The sequence below is a fragment of the Athene cunicularia genome (genome assembly GCF_003259725.1).
Source record: "Athene cunicularia isolate RWA chromosome 1 unlocalized genomic scaffold, athCun1 chr1_part1, whole genome shotgun sequence".
NCBI lineage: Eukaryota > Metazoa > Chordata > Aves > Strigiformes > Strigidae > Athene > Athene cunicularia.
In genome coordinates this window covers 79649051-79664458 of record NW_020799091.1, presented here as the reverse complement: position 1 = coordinate 79664458, position 15408 = coordinate 79649051, and the positions used below count along the sequence as shown (strand labels likewise).

At 39.3% G+C, this 15408-nt stretch overlaps 2 protein-coding genes and 1 long non-coding RNA gene across 11 annotated transcripts in view; 1 reads left to right on the top strand and 2 right to left on the bottom strand.

Annotated features, from left to right (window-relative positions):
* RAB9A (RAB9A, member RAS oncogene family) overlaps positions 1-15408 on the bottom strand; it is a 33323-nt gene that overhangs the window by 10033 nt on the left and 7882 nt on the right. The window lies entirely within an intron of this gene.
* On the top strand, positions 61-5644 carry LOC113491485. Of its 2 annotated transcripts, XR_003400429.1 has the most exons (3): positions 61-208; positions 3352-3441; positions 3588-5644. It is a non-coding gene; the product is annotated as an uncharacterized LOC113491485 (long non-coding RNA). The 2 variants fall into 2 exon arrangements; XR_003400423.1 differs by lacking the exon at positions 61-208 and having other exon boundaries at positions 1927-3441.
* TCEANC (transcription elongation factor A N-terminal and central domain containing) overlaps positions 7993-15408 on the bottom strand; it is a 16815-nt gene continuing 9399 nt past the window's right edge. For 7 of the 8 annotated variants that reach the window (XM_026863517.1, XM_026866733.1, XM_026867477.1 and 4 more), the window contains one exon: positions 7993-9316. In XM_026863517.1, coding sequence (XP_026719318.1) covers positions 8223-9308 — 1086 coding nt within the window. In that variant the 5' untranslated portion in view covers positions 9309-9316 and the 3' untranslated portion in view covers positions 7993-8222. Of the gene's footprint in view, positions 9317-15008; positions 15222-15408 lie in introns of those variants that run through there. The other variant, XM_026865924.1, reaches the window with a different exon arrangement.

Below are 15408 nucleotides of genomic sequence, written 5' to 3'. Positions count from 1 at the left end.
CCACTAAAGCCACGCCCCCACCCCATGGCCCCGCCCCTGGCCGGGGGGCGCCGCTGGCACCGGTCTCCGGGGAGGGGAGGTGGGGCTGGATATGTCCCGCCATGGATCTGCGAAAGTTTTGTCCTTGGCAAGGCCGTCAGTGGGAAGAGCTGTGCTCACTGCCAGTGCAGGGCACTGATCTCCAGCTGCACTGCTCCACTGCAAGAGGGTAAGGCTTTTATTTGTTCTAGAATGCTCTGAATTTGCTCTAGAATGCTCTGAACTAAGCTATAAAACGCCTTTATATAGTATTTGCAGGTCAGAGTTATTTATTAAAGGCAGTAGTCTCACTGTGCTCTGCATCAGGGGCCCCATGGAAGCAAACTCACGATTGTAAGGCAGCTTCGCTTTACAGGTAGAGATGTTTAAAAATGTACACGTGTCAAAGGAATTAACCAAAATCCAAAGTATGCAATTTAAAAAGAGCAGTCAGACACTTCTTTTTCTGCAGTATTTCAGAATAACGCCAATTTGACTGTTTACAAGAAGATCACAGGAAACAAAGTCTAAAGGAGCTGGGTGATAGAATCTTTTATGTGCTCTTACAACTCAACACGAGGATAGGGCAAAATGTAATGAAAATGAAAGGAGCAGAAATTATTTAAGTGCATTTAAAGAGGTTCTCACATCATCAACAGGAATAGCTGATGACAGGCGTAAGGAGAGAGCATTTGAAATGCACCCATTTGCTCAAGCAGTCATCACATGCTTCCGATCATAAGGAAGATGCAATCAGACTGGAATTGCCACTTGCAGAGTCATCTTGTTTTGGATCAGATTTACAACACGGCCCAAGGAACGGAAAACAAGATCTCAGTATCATCAAAAGGAAATGCCTCCTAATGACAGGAGCAGGATTATTAAAAGGCAGTCCATGCTAGAGGCAAATCTGATGATAGACCCATTCTTATTTAACAAAGCTGGACTTTGAAAATTTTTAAGTACTTTTTTTCCTGGGCTCTGCTTTCATTCAATGCTATAGTAAAATACAAGTGCTGGAGGAGTAGAAAAATGGCATCTTTAAATGATGCCAATTCAAAGACGTAAGTTCTGATCAGTTATGACATTATTTTGTGATTTAGAAAGAAAAAAAAAATCTGCATTTAGAAGTGGAGGAAATAATTATTCTCTTTTGCACTTGATACCTTGTGCGATAAAGTTACCATTGTTTTTTCTTGAGACAACACTGGTTCTCAGACACTTGGATACACTTAAGAAAATTTAGAATCATAGAATGGTTTGGGTTGGAAGGCACCTTTAAGGGTCATCTAGTCCAGCCCCCTCTGCCATGGTCAGGGACACCTTCCACTAGACTAGGTTGCCCAATCCCCATACAACCTGGCCTTGAATGTTTCCAGGAATGGGGTATCTACCACCACTCTGGGCAATGTGTTCCAGTGTTTCACCACCCTCATCATAAAAACTTTCTTCCTCACATCTAGTCTGAATCTTCTTTTAGTTTAAAACCATTACCCCTTGTTCTATTACTACAGGCCCAATAAAAAAGTTTGTCCCCATCTTTCTTATAAGCCCCCCTGAGCTGCTGGGAGGCTTCTCTAAGGTCTCCCCAGAGCCGCCTTCTCTTCTCCAGGCTGAACACCACCACCCTTCTCAACCTGTCCTCATAAGGGAGGTGTTCCAGCCTCCTGATCTTCATGGCCTTCTCTGGACCCGGTCGAGCAGGTCCATGTCCTTCTTATGCTGGGGGCCTCAGAGCTGGACACAGAATTCCAGGTGGGGTCTCATGAGCAGAGGGGGAGAATCACCTCCCTTGGCCTGCTGGTCACACTTCTCTTGATGTAGCCCAGCACATGGTTGGTTTTCTAGGCTGCAAGTGCACACTGCCAGGCCATGCTGAGCTTCTCGTCAACCAACACCCCCAAGTCCTTCTCCACAGTGTTGCTCTCAATCCCTTCATCCCCTGGCCTGTATTGATACTGGGGGATGTACCAACCCATGTGCAGCACCTTGCACTTGACCACGGTGAACCTCCTGAGGTTCACATGGCCCCACTTCTCAAGCTTGCTCAGGTCCCTCACATTTTGAAAGTTCTAGTTAGAAACAAAAATCTTAAGCTTCTGAGTTAATATGTACTTTTATTTCTTTTACATGGAAACATAAAAGAAAATAGGAAAGGACCATGCTGTAACTATGGCCTATTATGTGTAAGATTTTATAGTCATAGTGGAGTATCAATGGAGTTACTCTTATGGTTAAAATGCATGCATGCTTGAGGATCAGGAACTGAAGGCTCCTTTCCCTTGTGTCCACCCTGTTGCTCATGTATATAACAAAACCAGTAGTTGCTGGAGAATTAAGAACTGTAGAACAAATAATGCCACTGATGGGGCTGGTCACATGATTTATACATACAGGTTCTCAGGAACAGACAGAAGAAAATGTCCAGCTAAGATGTGGTTTGAATCACATACACCAAAATCACTCCTGTTTTATATTTTGCAGACAGTGTAGGGTCGCAACAGTGGGTGCTGTGGGCTGTGCCCCTGCCTGAGGGTGCTGCCCAACTGTCCCAGTGGTGGTGAGCAGGGCTGGGGCAGTGCCGGTGGGGGCAGCTGCTTCAGAGTCCTGCTGCCAATGGAAGCCACATTTTGGCTCAGGCTTTGTCTGATCCCAGTAGCCCTGGACCTACACCCCACCTTGTGCCCCAACTCCCATTAAACAGCCAGCCCACCTCAACACGGCCTCTTCCCCACAGACTTGTCTGGTGCTCACTGGTGTTCTGGGTAATCACTGTCACCAGACCTGCCCTGATCTTCTTGTTTGGGTGCTGTGGGGCACTGACCCTTTTTATTGAAGTCACTCACCCTCCACTCCTGGCTCATCTCCTCTTTTGCAGCAACCCACCCTTGCCACTCCCTCACGTTCACATTCATCTGAAAGCTGACTCTGCACCTTAAGGATTTGATTCACAGAGCTGTATTCATGAAGAGATAATTGTTATGTCACATGGTAGCAATGGCACAAATAACATCCCAATGGCAAATAAAGGGCAAATTTTCTGTGTTTATGAGAAAGTTCTGTATCAGCAAAGCTCTCGTATAATAGAGCTTGTGAATAATGCTTTTTACCATCTGTAGTTGGCAAGGAGACTTTGTCCCATCCTGGCAAGTGATGACATCGCCTCAATAAAACATGACTTTGTCACCTCCTGGCTGAATTACAGCAGTACAAAATAAGGGGATATGAAGTCATCTGCCTTTATGGCTCTGTTAATACCAAAATGCAGCAAGCCAGCCCCTCAGTGATCCAAGAAATTATCAAAGTGTTCTTGTTTCTTTCCTTATCTTCTAGGCACTCCATGAACTGGGCCCTTACACCCTGAAGATTCCCTGAAGGACTGTAATTCAACATATTTGCTTCTTAATCACAGCTCGTTACCAGGTAACTTTTCTTTTTGCCAGAAACAGAGTTGTTCTTTTTCTGTTTAAAGAGTTGCAGTTCTTGGCTTTAGTAACATATGTACCTAGCACAGCAGACTGAAAGGAATACATTTTAAATAAACACAAATTTCCTTTTGGTTTTGAAAGGAAGAAAGACTTACAACCAATGAATGGCAGCTGAGTACCTCCCTGAAAAGCACTACAGTAAGAGAGCTATGAGAGAAGATATAAAACACCCTCAACAGATGGAATGAAATGGATCTGGCAGTGGATCTCCAGAAACCAGAAGCAGTTTTGTCACTGGTGTTAAGGGAGTAACATCAACTCCAATAAATAGAGCACTTCTCAGAATAATATCTTTGCTTTTACATTTGAAGTTGTGTGAAATTCACTGTTAATTTAGCTCTCATCTTAAGACAAATATTACAATTTCTGCAGCTACAGGCTGCTTAAATGTAGATTGCACTCAAAGCTTAAGTCCCTTTTGTTACTGTTAAATCATAGCAATTCAAGAAGCAGGTGAATTTACAGCATCTCTCGAAAACCCAGTGAAAATAAATACAGACTTTAGCGTTATTCAGCATACATTTGTTCCATGTCTCTGTGGATCACCTATAATGTCATGTTCCCTTGTGGAGTAGCATCATCGACATGCTAAATATCGTACTAAAATTAACTGTCTCTGCTTAAAAAAGTTAAGAGATCTTTTTCCCACCTGGAACAAACAGGAAAAGGATGACTTCAACAACGTGAAAGCATCTCATTTTTCAAAGCTTTCCTTTTATTCTTGTTTCTGGACTCTGATACTCCCTGTACTCCAGTAATCTAGACTCTCCTGCTGGCACATAGGCTGTGTAGTTGCAAGTTGACTTTTCAAAGCCATTCTGAGCCAAAGCATACACTCTTATCCAGTCAAACATTTTAAGCCTGCGCAGTTACACAATCTGGGTAGGGACAATTTAACTTCTTGATGAACTCCAGCCTGGAGGAGTACTTTGCTTAGTGAAACTATGACCACACCTCTTCAAATAAGAGCAATGATTTACCTGAAGTCTTATACTTGGCACTTCGTGGCTGTATGGTATTCTGATATACAGTGGCACATGACACTACACAACATCTGCTTTCTACAAAACCTTTCAAGTAATGAGGTTTGGATACAAAGAGACAGAAAAATGGCCAAAGCAGTAACAAATTGTGTTAGGTGAAAACAACCAAAGGCATAAGATGATAAAGAAGGTAATACAACAATTCATGATTTTGTATACAGTTTCACTAACTGTTAAATGTGAAGTTACAGGCAGCATGTTTATCAGCATGAACTAGGCATAAAGTAAAACCAGACTCAGGTAAGCTTTTTCACCAGCCCTGGAACAACAAACCTCATTTCCTATACGTTTCTGTCCTCAACATACTTACAATGGGCCAAATTCACTTTCCGTGGCTCCCAATACTTTCTGCCAGTATTCCCAGATCTCCTCCTTATCGCAGACTACTATCTGGGCAAGCAGCAGTGTATTTTGTGTCTGGCTTTTAGGTAATACTAAGAACCTAGCAACTCTGTGTGTGCTGAACCAGCTGCTAGCAGCTAGGTAACTCCTGAATAAAGGTAAGTGTTCCATGTCTTTCCACAGGAACAGAAATTCTTCTCATGATTACTGGATTTTACAGAATTTACAAATATATTCTCATCTTTTAATGTCTAGTTTTAACTGGATTTATTGCAAAGATGGCTCTCAGGGTCAACTGATACTGGGAAGGCAGGCAATAGAGGAATACCTGCTCACAATGTATTACCATGGAAATCGACTTTGAAGTGCTGAGTTTACAGCTGTGAGGGTATCAAGGACTTGCCCTGAGAGTTCCAACTACTCTCAGTTTGAAACGTGGAAGACAGTTAAGGGATAGTTGTACAAGAAACATGATTACAATTCATTTTTTTACTACTTGTTACTGACAGTTTCTGAAACTGAAACTGACAGGTTTTATACCGTAAGCTGCAGTTGTTAGTAACTGGATTTTATTATTTTCACATCTCAGAAGAAAGGGCAAGATGTGAAAGGCTAGAACGAAATGACCCTCTTGCTGCTACAGGCATGGCTCACTCAGATCCACGGCGAGGCAGGCTTGCTCAATGATCTGAAAAAGTTTTAACATATCAGTGGTTCACGTTTTCTTAAATGCCCAGTAAATATGGATCTGTTGAAATTCCCAGTCATGTTGGGGCATATAGCTTAGCACTATACATTTAGTGATGGGCAGTTCAAAAGAAAATCATGTTACACACTATGTCACAGTATTACAGCTACAAATTTTACCCTTGAAATATACTCTATCAAGAACACCATCCATGCCTTGTAACACTTCCCTTTGCTAAGACAAAATCTGGATGAACTGTATATCACTGGAATGGCTTCAAAACCATCTGCAGGCAGAAATTATTTCTAAGTGTCCATTGCTCGCAGCAAAAATAGTCTCCTGATACACAGTGTTCTGACACAGCACAATACAGGTGTATAGCTCTCCTCAACTCTGTGCTTACTGTGAACCAGTAACTCAGAAGTGTTTGCTTTCCTATGGCTTTATAGAAAGCTAAAAACAATACTTTATGCAGAAGTACTTCCACTTAAACAAGCAGAACTACTTGTAAGCATCAATTCCAGAACATGGTTAAGGGCTGGTAAGGAAGGTCAGCTATTAACTGATTGGTTACACAGTTCCAACACTGGGGGCTGGCCTAATGCTTTAATACTTGTTTTACATCACTGCAATGCCACTAAAACACACATTTTCACATGATAAAAATCTAGGTAATGCCACAGTAAATCACACCACTGAAAGTTTAACGGTTAACACTTCACAGAATGGAAAAGATTTTTCTTGGGTGGGTTTGGTGGTTTTTTTTTTTTGTTTTTGTTTTTTTTTTTTCAGTAAGTGCCTCTTTGTAAAATCAGGTTACACACCATTTCCACCATATACAGATAAAGGTCTGTCTCCTCTTTTAGTTTCAGTCCTGGGTGGCTTTTAGTACAGCAACAGCTATTTTATTATCTCATGCTCCTAGCTCCTTTCTCTGATAGGTCATGTGGCTGGAGAGCTCTGGTGCAGTGCCTTAGCCCAGAGAAGCTGACCAGCCTCAGCTCTCACCATGTTTCTCTGCTCAGCTAATGCATTTTAGCCTCAAACTGCAAAATGCCTGCTGTGCATTTGTTAAAGATATCTCCATTAATGCCAAGTATGCAGTTTTATTGTGTTTATATAATAGGATGAAACAAAACACCTGCCTCTCTGCCTAAAGCGTGACTTTGGCGATTTATTGACCCATTTCACAGTCCTGTCCACACTCCAACAAGGAAACTCATTATGAAGGTTATGTTTCCAAACAGTGCTACTGCTTTGCTGCAAGAACCTAGCCTCTCAGGCAGGGCAGACTTATCCTTCACTGCATTTCCTTAGTTCCATGAGTCGACACATTCGTACATTCAGAAAATCAAGACTCAATGAAAGACCCATTTCCTCTCATTTAAACATTTACAGGAACTCAAAACAAGTGAAGAAACCAGAACAGGGACACATAGTATGAACACGGGTCTTCTACTGACCAACAGACAGCTTGAAAGTTACCCAGATTCAGGTGGCTCTCCCTGTTCTGAGAAGAAACAGCTCCTTGACTTCTGATATATACTCCATTCAAAGTATTCAGATAGCTGATTTTGAGGCAGTTTTAAGTTGTCCAGAATAAACAGGGCTATTCCTTAAGTAAGAATAACACTAAGGTGGTATTTTTTGACAAATGCTTCTAGTATACAAACAGTGGGAAACCTGTTGACCCTGGGAACAAATACATGTCTAAAAGCTTCAGCTTCTACATTTCCTTCTATTCATTTTTTCTGGGTAAGCTGCACTATATAAAAAGATTAATTTGCTCAGTTCAGGACAGATGTTCCAGTTCAACAGAGGATATCCATTCAGAAAGTGATTAACTCCTATTAACTTCATGTCTGTCTTTATTAAATAAAGATAAACTTAATAATGTATTTACATAATTATCTGACATAAACCATTATCTGATTCGATTCTGCATTAATTTCTTAACAGTTGCAGGACACATCATCTTACATTGCAAATCTGAACTGCAAACTGATAGATTGTCACAAGTCCTATTTTCCTCCCAATAGCTATAAAAATCTAAAGGAGAATTTAATTTCATTTGCTTTCATTTGCTCGTTGCCTTCTTCCCCTTTTACACTTTTTCATTCGTTTTTTCCTGTTAGACATTACCTGTCAAATCAACTTAATAATCTAACAGTTACTTGCAAAAAGTGATTTAATTAAGGAGTGAATCCATGCTGAACATTCTGCAATGCACACAAATATGTCAACTGCAGTTATGGAAACAATTTGTTTACTGTAAATGAAACTTAGGTTCTGTGAAAGAACTCCTGCTGAAAATAATGAAAATTCCAATTACTCAGTACCTTGGGGGAAAAAATAATTGCAGCACCTGGAATATTTTTAATGGATTTACCAGTGAATATTCCTCTCAAGATACAGTGTTACCATTTTTTTCCCCTTTTTTTATTTCTTTACATAATGGCACTACTTAAAACCCACATTATTTATTCAAGTCACCTTCAAAAATAAGTTAGCAATTTTTAAAACTGATTTTGCACTTCTACGGGGCAGCATCTACATAATAGCAATACAAAATTTCAAATTATAGTTGAGATACCTTCTCATATCTATGTTTCTAAACCACTTAATAAAGAGGGAGGGACAGTGTTACAAACAAATCCATCTGCTGTGGTACCACTGTTCTCCACATTCATTACAAATAACATAAGTCAACATTTGTTCATCTGGATTTGTGTTTCGCACCCAACCTGGAAGAAAGAGAGTTCCTCTTGCAATTGTAGTGACAGTGCAGTCAAATTTTTCACAGCGCCTACACTTTATTTTGTTTGTCCGTGTGCCATTAATAACTTGTGGAAGCTGATGTTCCTGAACAGATGATTCTGTGTACAAAGCCCTGAGCTGTTTCAGTTCATCACTAGCCATTTCCATCACTGTCATCTCAGCAAAAGCCTTTGGACTCAAAGTCCCTGAAAAAAGGTTATGTTTTAAGTGGAAATTTTTAGGGTTCTTCAGGTTAGAGATTTTGCTTCTGATGGAATTTTTATACTTTTTGTCATTTTTAGCATGAAGAGCAAAAATATGTTCTTCAATTTCTTTAGATAGCTCTAGCCATCTATCAGTTTCTTCTTCGTCTTTGGCAGAACCAGTCAAAGCTTTATAAAGAAGATCTGTACATTTACACCTCAGAGCTCTCATCGTATCCTGCTGCTGCAGACTCGCTTCATTAGCAAGAGGTTTAGAATCTTCATTATGGGTATGTTGTTTCTCAAAAGAAGAAACCTGATCCATGCTGCCTTCTGCATTGTTACATACCACATTTTTAGCAGTTTGCAATGGGACCAAAATTTTAGAACCAGTAGCATCTAATACCTCCTGCTGACATGGTCCTTCAGACAGCAACTGCTCTCTAGGAACCACAGTATGTTGTTCAATTTCCTCTTTCATACACACAGAAGCTGGCTTTTTAACTTGCACTGACTGAACACAGTTACGCTTGTAAAGTGTCTTCCACCTTGATAATAACTGCTTTGCTTGCCTTTTCAACTCTACTGAAGGGCAGCTCTTGAGTACTCTGTATACAGCTTTGGCAACTTCTGTCCCCTGAAGATATTCTATTGTCATATCAACATTTTCAAGTTCTTTAAGATGATCCTCAATATCTTGGAAATTGTTCTCAGACAGTAGTTTTTCAATACAATGGGCTCTTTGTACAATACTTTTCTGGTCAGACATTTTTAAACCTGAAAGCGAACAAAAGTTTATTTTTATTGCAGTTATGACATTAATTCATTTTCCATGTATTCTCACACAATATAAAACCCCAATTATTTTGGTATTTTACACTATTTTATTTGTATACATCACTGGTTTTGACAGCTTTTCTTGAAATGGTCTACAGTAGAATTAGTGGAGCAAATGCAAAATGCAGAGGAGGGCACGCTAGTCTAAATCATGCAAGGAAACCCTGGCAGAAAGAAGAGCTCACAGGGACTTCTGCTGGGGTAGGGTTAACAATTTAAAAATTAGGGTATGACACTAATTTTAGGAAAAAGCACTGTGTCATGCCAAAAACCACACTAACAAAGACACTTCTAGTGTAATAAAAATGTTTATATTTGTTTTTCTATGCATGCACACTGCAACAGAAGTTCACAGGGAGATTCTCAACTACTACAAGAAGGTAGGTAACTGGACAAACACTCAGCTGTGAGATTACCAGTAGACTTTGTGGATTAGTTAACTCTAGTACCACTGGACTACCAAGAAGCAACAAGTTCTGAAATTCAGCATTTTTCACCAAAAGCACCAGATGATTACCTGTTGATTTTTAAAATCTTGACACTGTTATAAAATTACATGCTTTCCAAAAAAATAAAAAGGCTTTATAGGCAACTTATCTTCCCCTCCTCACACATACAGCGAAACAATAAAAATATCAGTAGGGTGTTTCAGTATTGGTGTCAACAAATTGCATTTTGTAAGAATGCTCTTTGCAGAAAATCAGTTTGCTTTTCTATCACAGAAATTTATAGTCTGTTAAAAACCATGTCTTGGATCTTCTGCTATAACAGGTATTTGAATAACATAATGATCTTGCACTGTTTAATACATTCTGTTATAGCTTCCTGATAATCTCCAAAGGCAAATTTTTAAGTACACACTACACTAATTTAATCTGAAAGTTGCAGTGGCATGGAAGTCTACTGTAAGACTTCAAACCCAGGGAGATCATTGCTGTCATCTTCCCAGAACAGACATGCAAAAACCTTCCTCAATGTGCTGGTTTAGGCCTTGCCGGGACCGGAGACCACGTTGCCGTTGTCCCTCCCCCACCCTCAGACCCAAGTAGGGCACAAACCCCACGTTAAAATAAGGAGAAATTTATTACAACAGTGTAATAACAATCTGAACAACAACAGTAGCAATGATAACAATAAACAGCAATAACAGTAAACAAGACAAAAGATATACAGAGAAATACTGCAATGGTTACAGACAGCTCGCTCGCGTGCTCCCTGCGACAAAAGCCACAAAGGAAAGCTTCCGGTGTGGCCTTGCCAGACCTGAAGTCAGCATGGTATGAATACCCCGGGTGGAGATCCCTTCCCCCTCTCTGCTGGGGAAACTTAACCCTATCCTAGCTGAACCAGGACACTCAAAAAACCTGATTTACATCTCAACTTTTGGGAACCTCTGTTTAAACATCTTCTTCAATTTTTCACAGTTTTCAAGCATCTGACTAAAAACAAACTCAGTAGAAGTTGTGGTGATACATAATGATAGAAAAATCAAAGTTGGTCCAAAAACTCCACGTTGTAAGGTGCTTTTTTGGTTCCTTGTTTTTGGGGGTTGTGTGTTTGGTTGGTTTTTGGGTGGGTTGGTTGGTTGGTTTTAAATCAGTCATTCCTGTAACTACACCATAAATTTAGAAAGATTTTTTTGACAAATCCTTACAATAAATACTGAGATGTTTGGCTATCTGTGGTTTTGGTTTTAATAAAATCTGCAAGTTTCCACTTGGTTTCTTATAACAAACCCTTCAGTTAAAATCAAATATATAGGTGTTGGCGTTAGAAGACTAATTTGGAGTAGGGAGCAATATATAGCACAGCATGTCTTTCACAAATTTGTTTGGTTTTGCCACTGTATGTTGTCGCCTGTATAATGAAGAATCATTAAAATACGCAAAAAACAGATATGAGCATTAGTAATGATCCATAAAACATACAGAGAAATTTTAAGGAAACTTGCACACTCATATTGGTTTTAGTTAATATTAACTTTTATAGCAGACAGACAATATACCTGTGATTTTTTTTTAATTTCAGAATTTTTCCTCAAGCATTTGTTACTTCAAAGAATAAAATTATCCAGCTAATGTGGGCATGGTATCTGACCAAGAATCACTGACCTAAATTAACTTTTTCAAGCACCTGGTGAAGATATCAGAGTTTTAAGGCCTTTTGAGGAATTCTGCATGTCACCACAACTTGATATTAGGGATTTCTTCAATTACTAAACAGTAAGTAACTAAACACATTTTATTGGGAGCTGCAAAGCAAAGGTTTGGGGCTACTCTGCAGCAAGTTTAATCGAGCCTGAGATAACTCAGTGGATCTTAAGCCCGATGGTTCCTACATAACCCTCAACCTTTCATTTGCTATGCAAGAGATCATGTTGTATCTCTTCCAAAAGCTTTTCTTTATAGCTACTAACAGAGAAACAAGTTGGACTAACACGCTTTAAACTGAGGTCCCCACCACTACTCTTTATCTTGCTAGCTCTGGCATCATATTTCATCAAAGTAGGGTAGCTCAAAAATAGCGACACCTGAAAAATAGTTTCAAAACAGAGACATCTGCAAACTCCTAATCGCTATTTTCTGGAAACTTAGAAGTTAAAAGACACATCTCTTTATATCCTAAAATGTATCTATTTTCTTACAGCCGTAGCATTATTAAAGCATGCTCCCATATATTCTCATTTGTTAAATGAAAAGAAAAAGGGAGTTTCAGAATGCAGAATCTCATGGCTTGAATAAGATTTCTTTATGATTTCTTTTTATCAAGCCCCTTGACCAAAAAAATGCTCAGTGCACTGCTATGTGCAAATTTACACACAAAGTGTTAATACTACTAACATCATTCTGTTTGCTGAAAAGGGGAATTGAATGTAGAATGCAGAATTAAACGGTGTGTTAAGTGTTCTTCAGTCTTCTAAATTTGTGCACAAAACCAGTGTTTTGTCTGAAGCTGCATACATCCTGATTATACTCTAGAAAAAGTCATCTGCCTGATAGAAACTATACAAGGCAAGCTACACACGCCTGTATTTAAAGGAACTCATAAGCACATTTATTGCACCATCACTGTTTCCATGATGCAGTCTCCTGAGAATGGGGGGAGAGGGGGAACAAGTGATACAGCTGGGTAATTTGCATACTCTTGCTTTCTATGACCACCAGCCCAGCTTCATGACAGAAGTAAGTTCAAACTTTGAGTAGGGCCTCAGAGCTCCACAAAAGAAAAGGACATAGACAAAAAGAAAGAGCACAAACCTTCATCTGTTTCTATAATCCTGAACCACAGACCAACCTGACCTCCACAGTGAATGCTCTCTGCATTCACTTAACCTGTATTTAAACAGCTTGTTCTTATCCAACTTTTGAAGGCCTATGAAACCTCCATAATGGCTATTACAGAAACTGATTTACTACTCAAGAAGTTTCAAAATCAGAGAAACAGGATGCATTTTTCAAATACTAAAGTTGAACTCTGTGCACTGTCATACTGAACAGCACATAAAATTGCATCCATGCATCTGTTCTCCTACAGGAACATGCAGAGGCTGACAGTGGAAAGAGGAGTTTTTCTTGTGTAGGGCAGCCGTCACCGCAGCAGGATGGTTGCCTGTCTCCCAAACACTAAGTAGCTGACATTAGAAAATGATCTGCTGACTTACTGTTTTTCATGCAATCTAGGGCAGAGTTGGTGACAGTTATATGCTCAACCAGTATGACTGCCCTATGCCTTACAATCAGTTCTGCTCCTTCCAACACTTGAAACATAGTCTTCTTCAGTTCTTGTACCTATCTAAATATGCACTGTATTATGCTATGCATGCCATAAAATATACTTACCCAAATGCAAGATGACTTTATGAATTTTCATTATTTAGTATACAGGACTATGGACATGCAAATAAATTACTACACACAAAGTGCTCTGCTGATAATTCGTGCATGCATACAATTTTACCCTGCAACAACAGTGAGGTATTTCAATCTTTCATTGAGGACTATGCTTCATAGAAAGCATAGTCCTTCATTTCCTCTCTAATATTGTAGAAAAACCCATACATAAGAAATGGTGCATAAAGTCCATGGATATCATCATCTGCTTTATGATAGGTCCTTGCTCACGGTTATCCACCTGACCCTAGGCAGGCTACCAAGGTGGCAAGGTGAAGATATGTCTGTTTCCAGGGCTAATCTCACACAAGAGAATTATAGGGCTGAAAAAGACTCCTTTGGTTTTACAGCTCTGAGTAGGCATTGACAGCTGCAGTGACTAACACAAAGCCTCTGCAGAGAGCTGGAGCCCACACATTGGCATCTGCAGCGAGAATGCAGCCATTCTGCCACATGCGCACAGTGAAATACCTTACACTTACCGGACACCTACCAGACATATGCTAACTCATCACCCCACACAAAGATGCTTTTTTTCTAATAGGCAGATCTAAGACAACCTGGTTTGTTGTGTTTTTTTTTTTTAAACCCTCCAACAGACATATGAAAGGCTGATTAGATTTGATGAAATGCAGTATATATGTTCTCCCTTAGTAGTTTTTCCACATGTGCACTAAGGCAATAAATTAAATTATTAGAAATTTTAAGATCTTCTTAGTCATGCATTGACTTTTTCAAGTTTATGTGACATTAAATTCAAGTACATAAATGTTATAGCAGCAGTTAAATAAGCAAACAGAAAACAGAATATTGACATCAAAATATGAACAATGATTTTTAAATTATTTTGGAAATTCAACCACCTGACAGACTACTAACATTTAAGTCAAACAATCACTTCTGAAGGAATACTTTCCTCAATATTTACAACATACAGTAAAGAGGTAGGACCAAGTAACTCCCTTCAGACTTATAAAGCAAAGCTAGGTAAAAATAACAGGAAAAAAGTAATCAAAAATATATGACAACAAAATGAAATCCCTAATTACTTCAATGGAGTGGGATATTCACTGGTAACTGGAAGAAGCACAAGAAACAGCCAGAAGAGAAACCACTAAATAAAGGTAATAAACATCTTTATCACTTACAATACAGAAGTTTCTGTGGAAAAAGCATTCTTGGAATGGCACTGGCTTTGCTGTGTGTACTTAGTTTGCACAGGATTTTAAGATCCTTCAAAGTGAAAAGCAATACATACATCTGCAAGACCACGCTAACTACTCAATACATTTCATTTCAGCTTCCAAATTAAAAGGCAGTATAGTAGAAAATAAAGTTGTTTGTGCATTTGTTGCTCTATAAATCAAGCAAGGACTAGATTTATCACCAAGGCTGACAGAGACCGTTATTTTACAGAATGAGAAATTAAACAGAGATTCCTGAACTTATGAAGAACATACAAGATTATGTAAATAGTTCATTTTACTACTGCTGGCTTCCTTCAAAGGATGAGGCAGAATTCCTCTTTAATACTATGAATCCTGCATAGCATTTCATATTAAGTCTGGATGTCAAGCACCTCTTCTGCTTCTCTAATCAAGGCACAACATGATTTCTTCAGAAAACTGTAGAAAGCATGTTTTTCATGTTCTTATAGGGAGTAACAAGAAATGACTAATGCAGTGGTAATACCAGAATGTATCTTCTAGCCAAAGTTCACTGGGAACCTAAGTATAGCAAACCTGAGTTCTTTCCTGCTCAGACTCCTCTTCCTCGAACTTCGATGTTTCTGCTGTAAATCAGGGGTTTGGTGTTTTGTGGAAGGATGGCAAAACCTCCACCTATGTGAGGGCTTGATTTTGTTACTTGGTAGAAAGGATAGGGGAAGTCTGTGATACCCGAGACAGCTGCCAGATCTCTGACTGCCCACTGACAAGGGATTTGTGAGTTTTCTGCTGTCAGATAAACAAAATCATTGATTGTAATAAGACTTACTTTTAAAAAGAATTGATAAATAGGCATTAAAAATACTCTAGGTAGGCTGCAAATATTTATAATTTTCTCTAGTTCTCAGATGACAGAAGTGAGACTTATAATTACCTATCCGAACTGGTTCAATAGGTCAGCTGCGGGGGGGGCGGG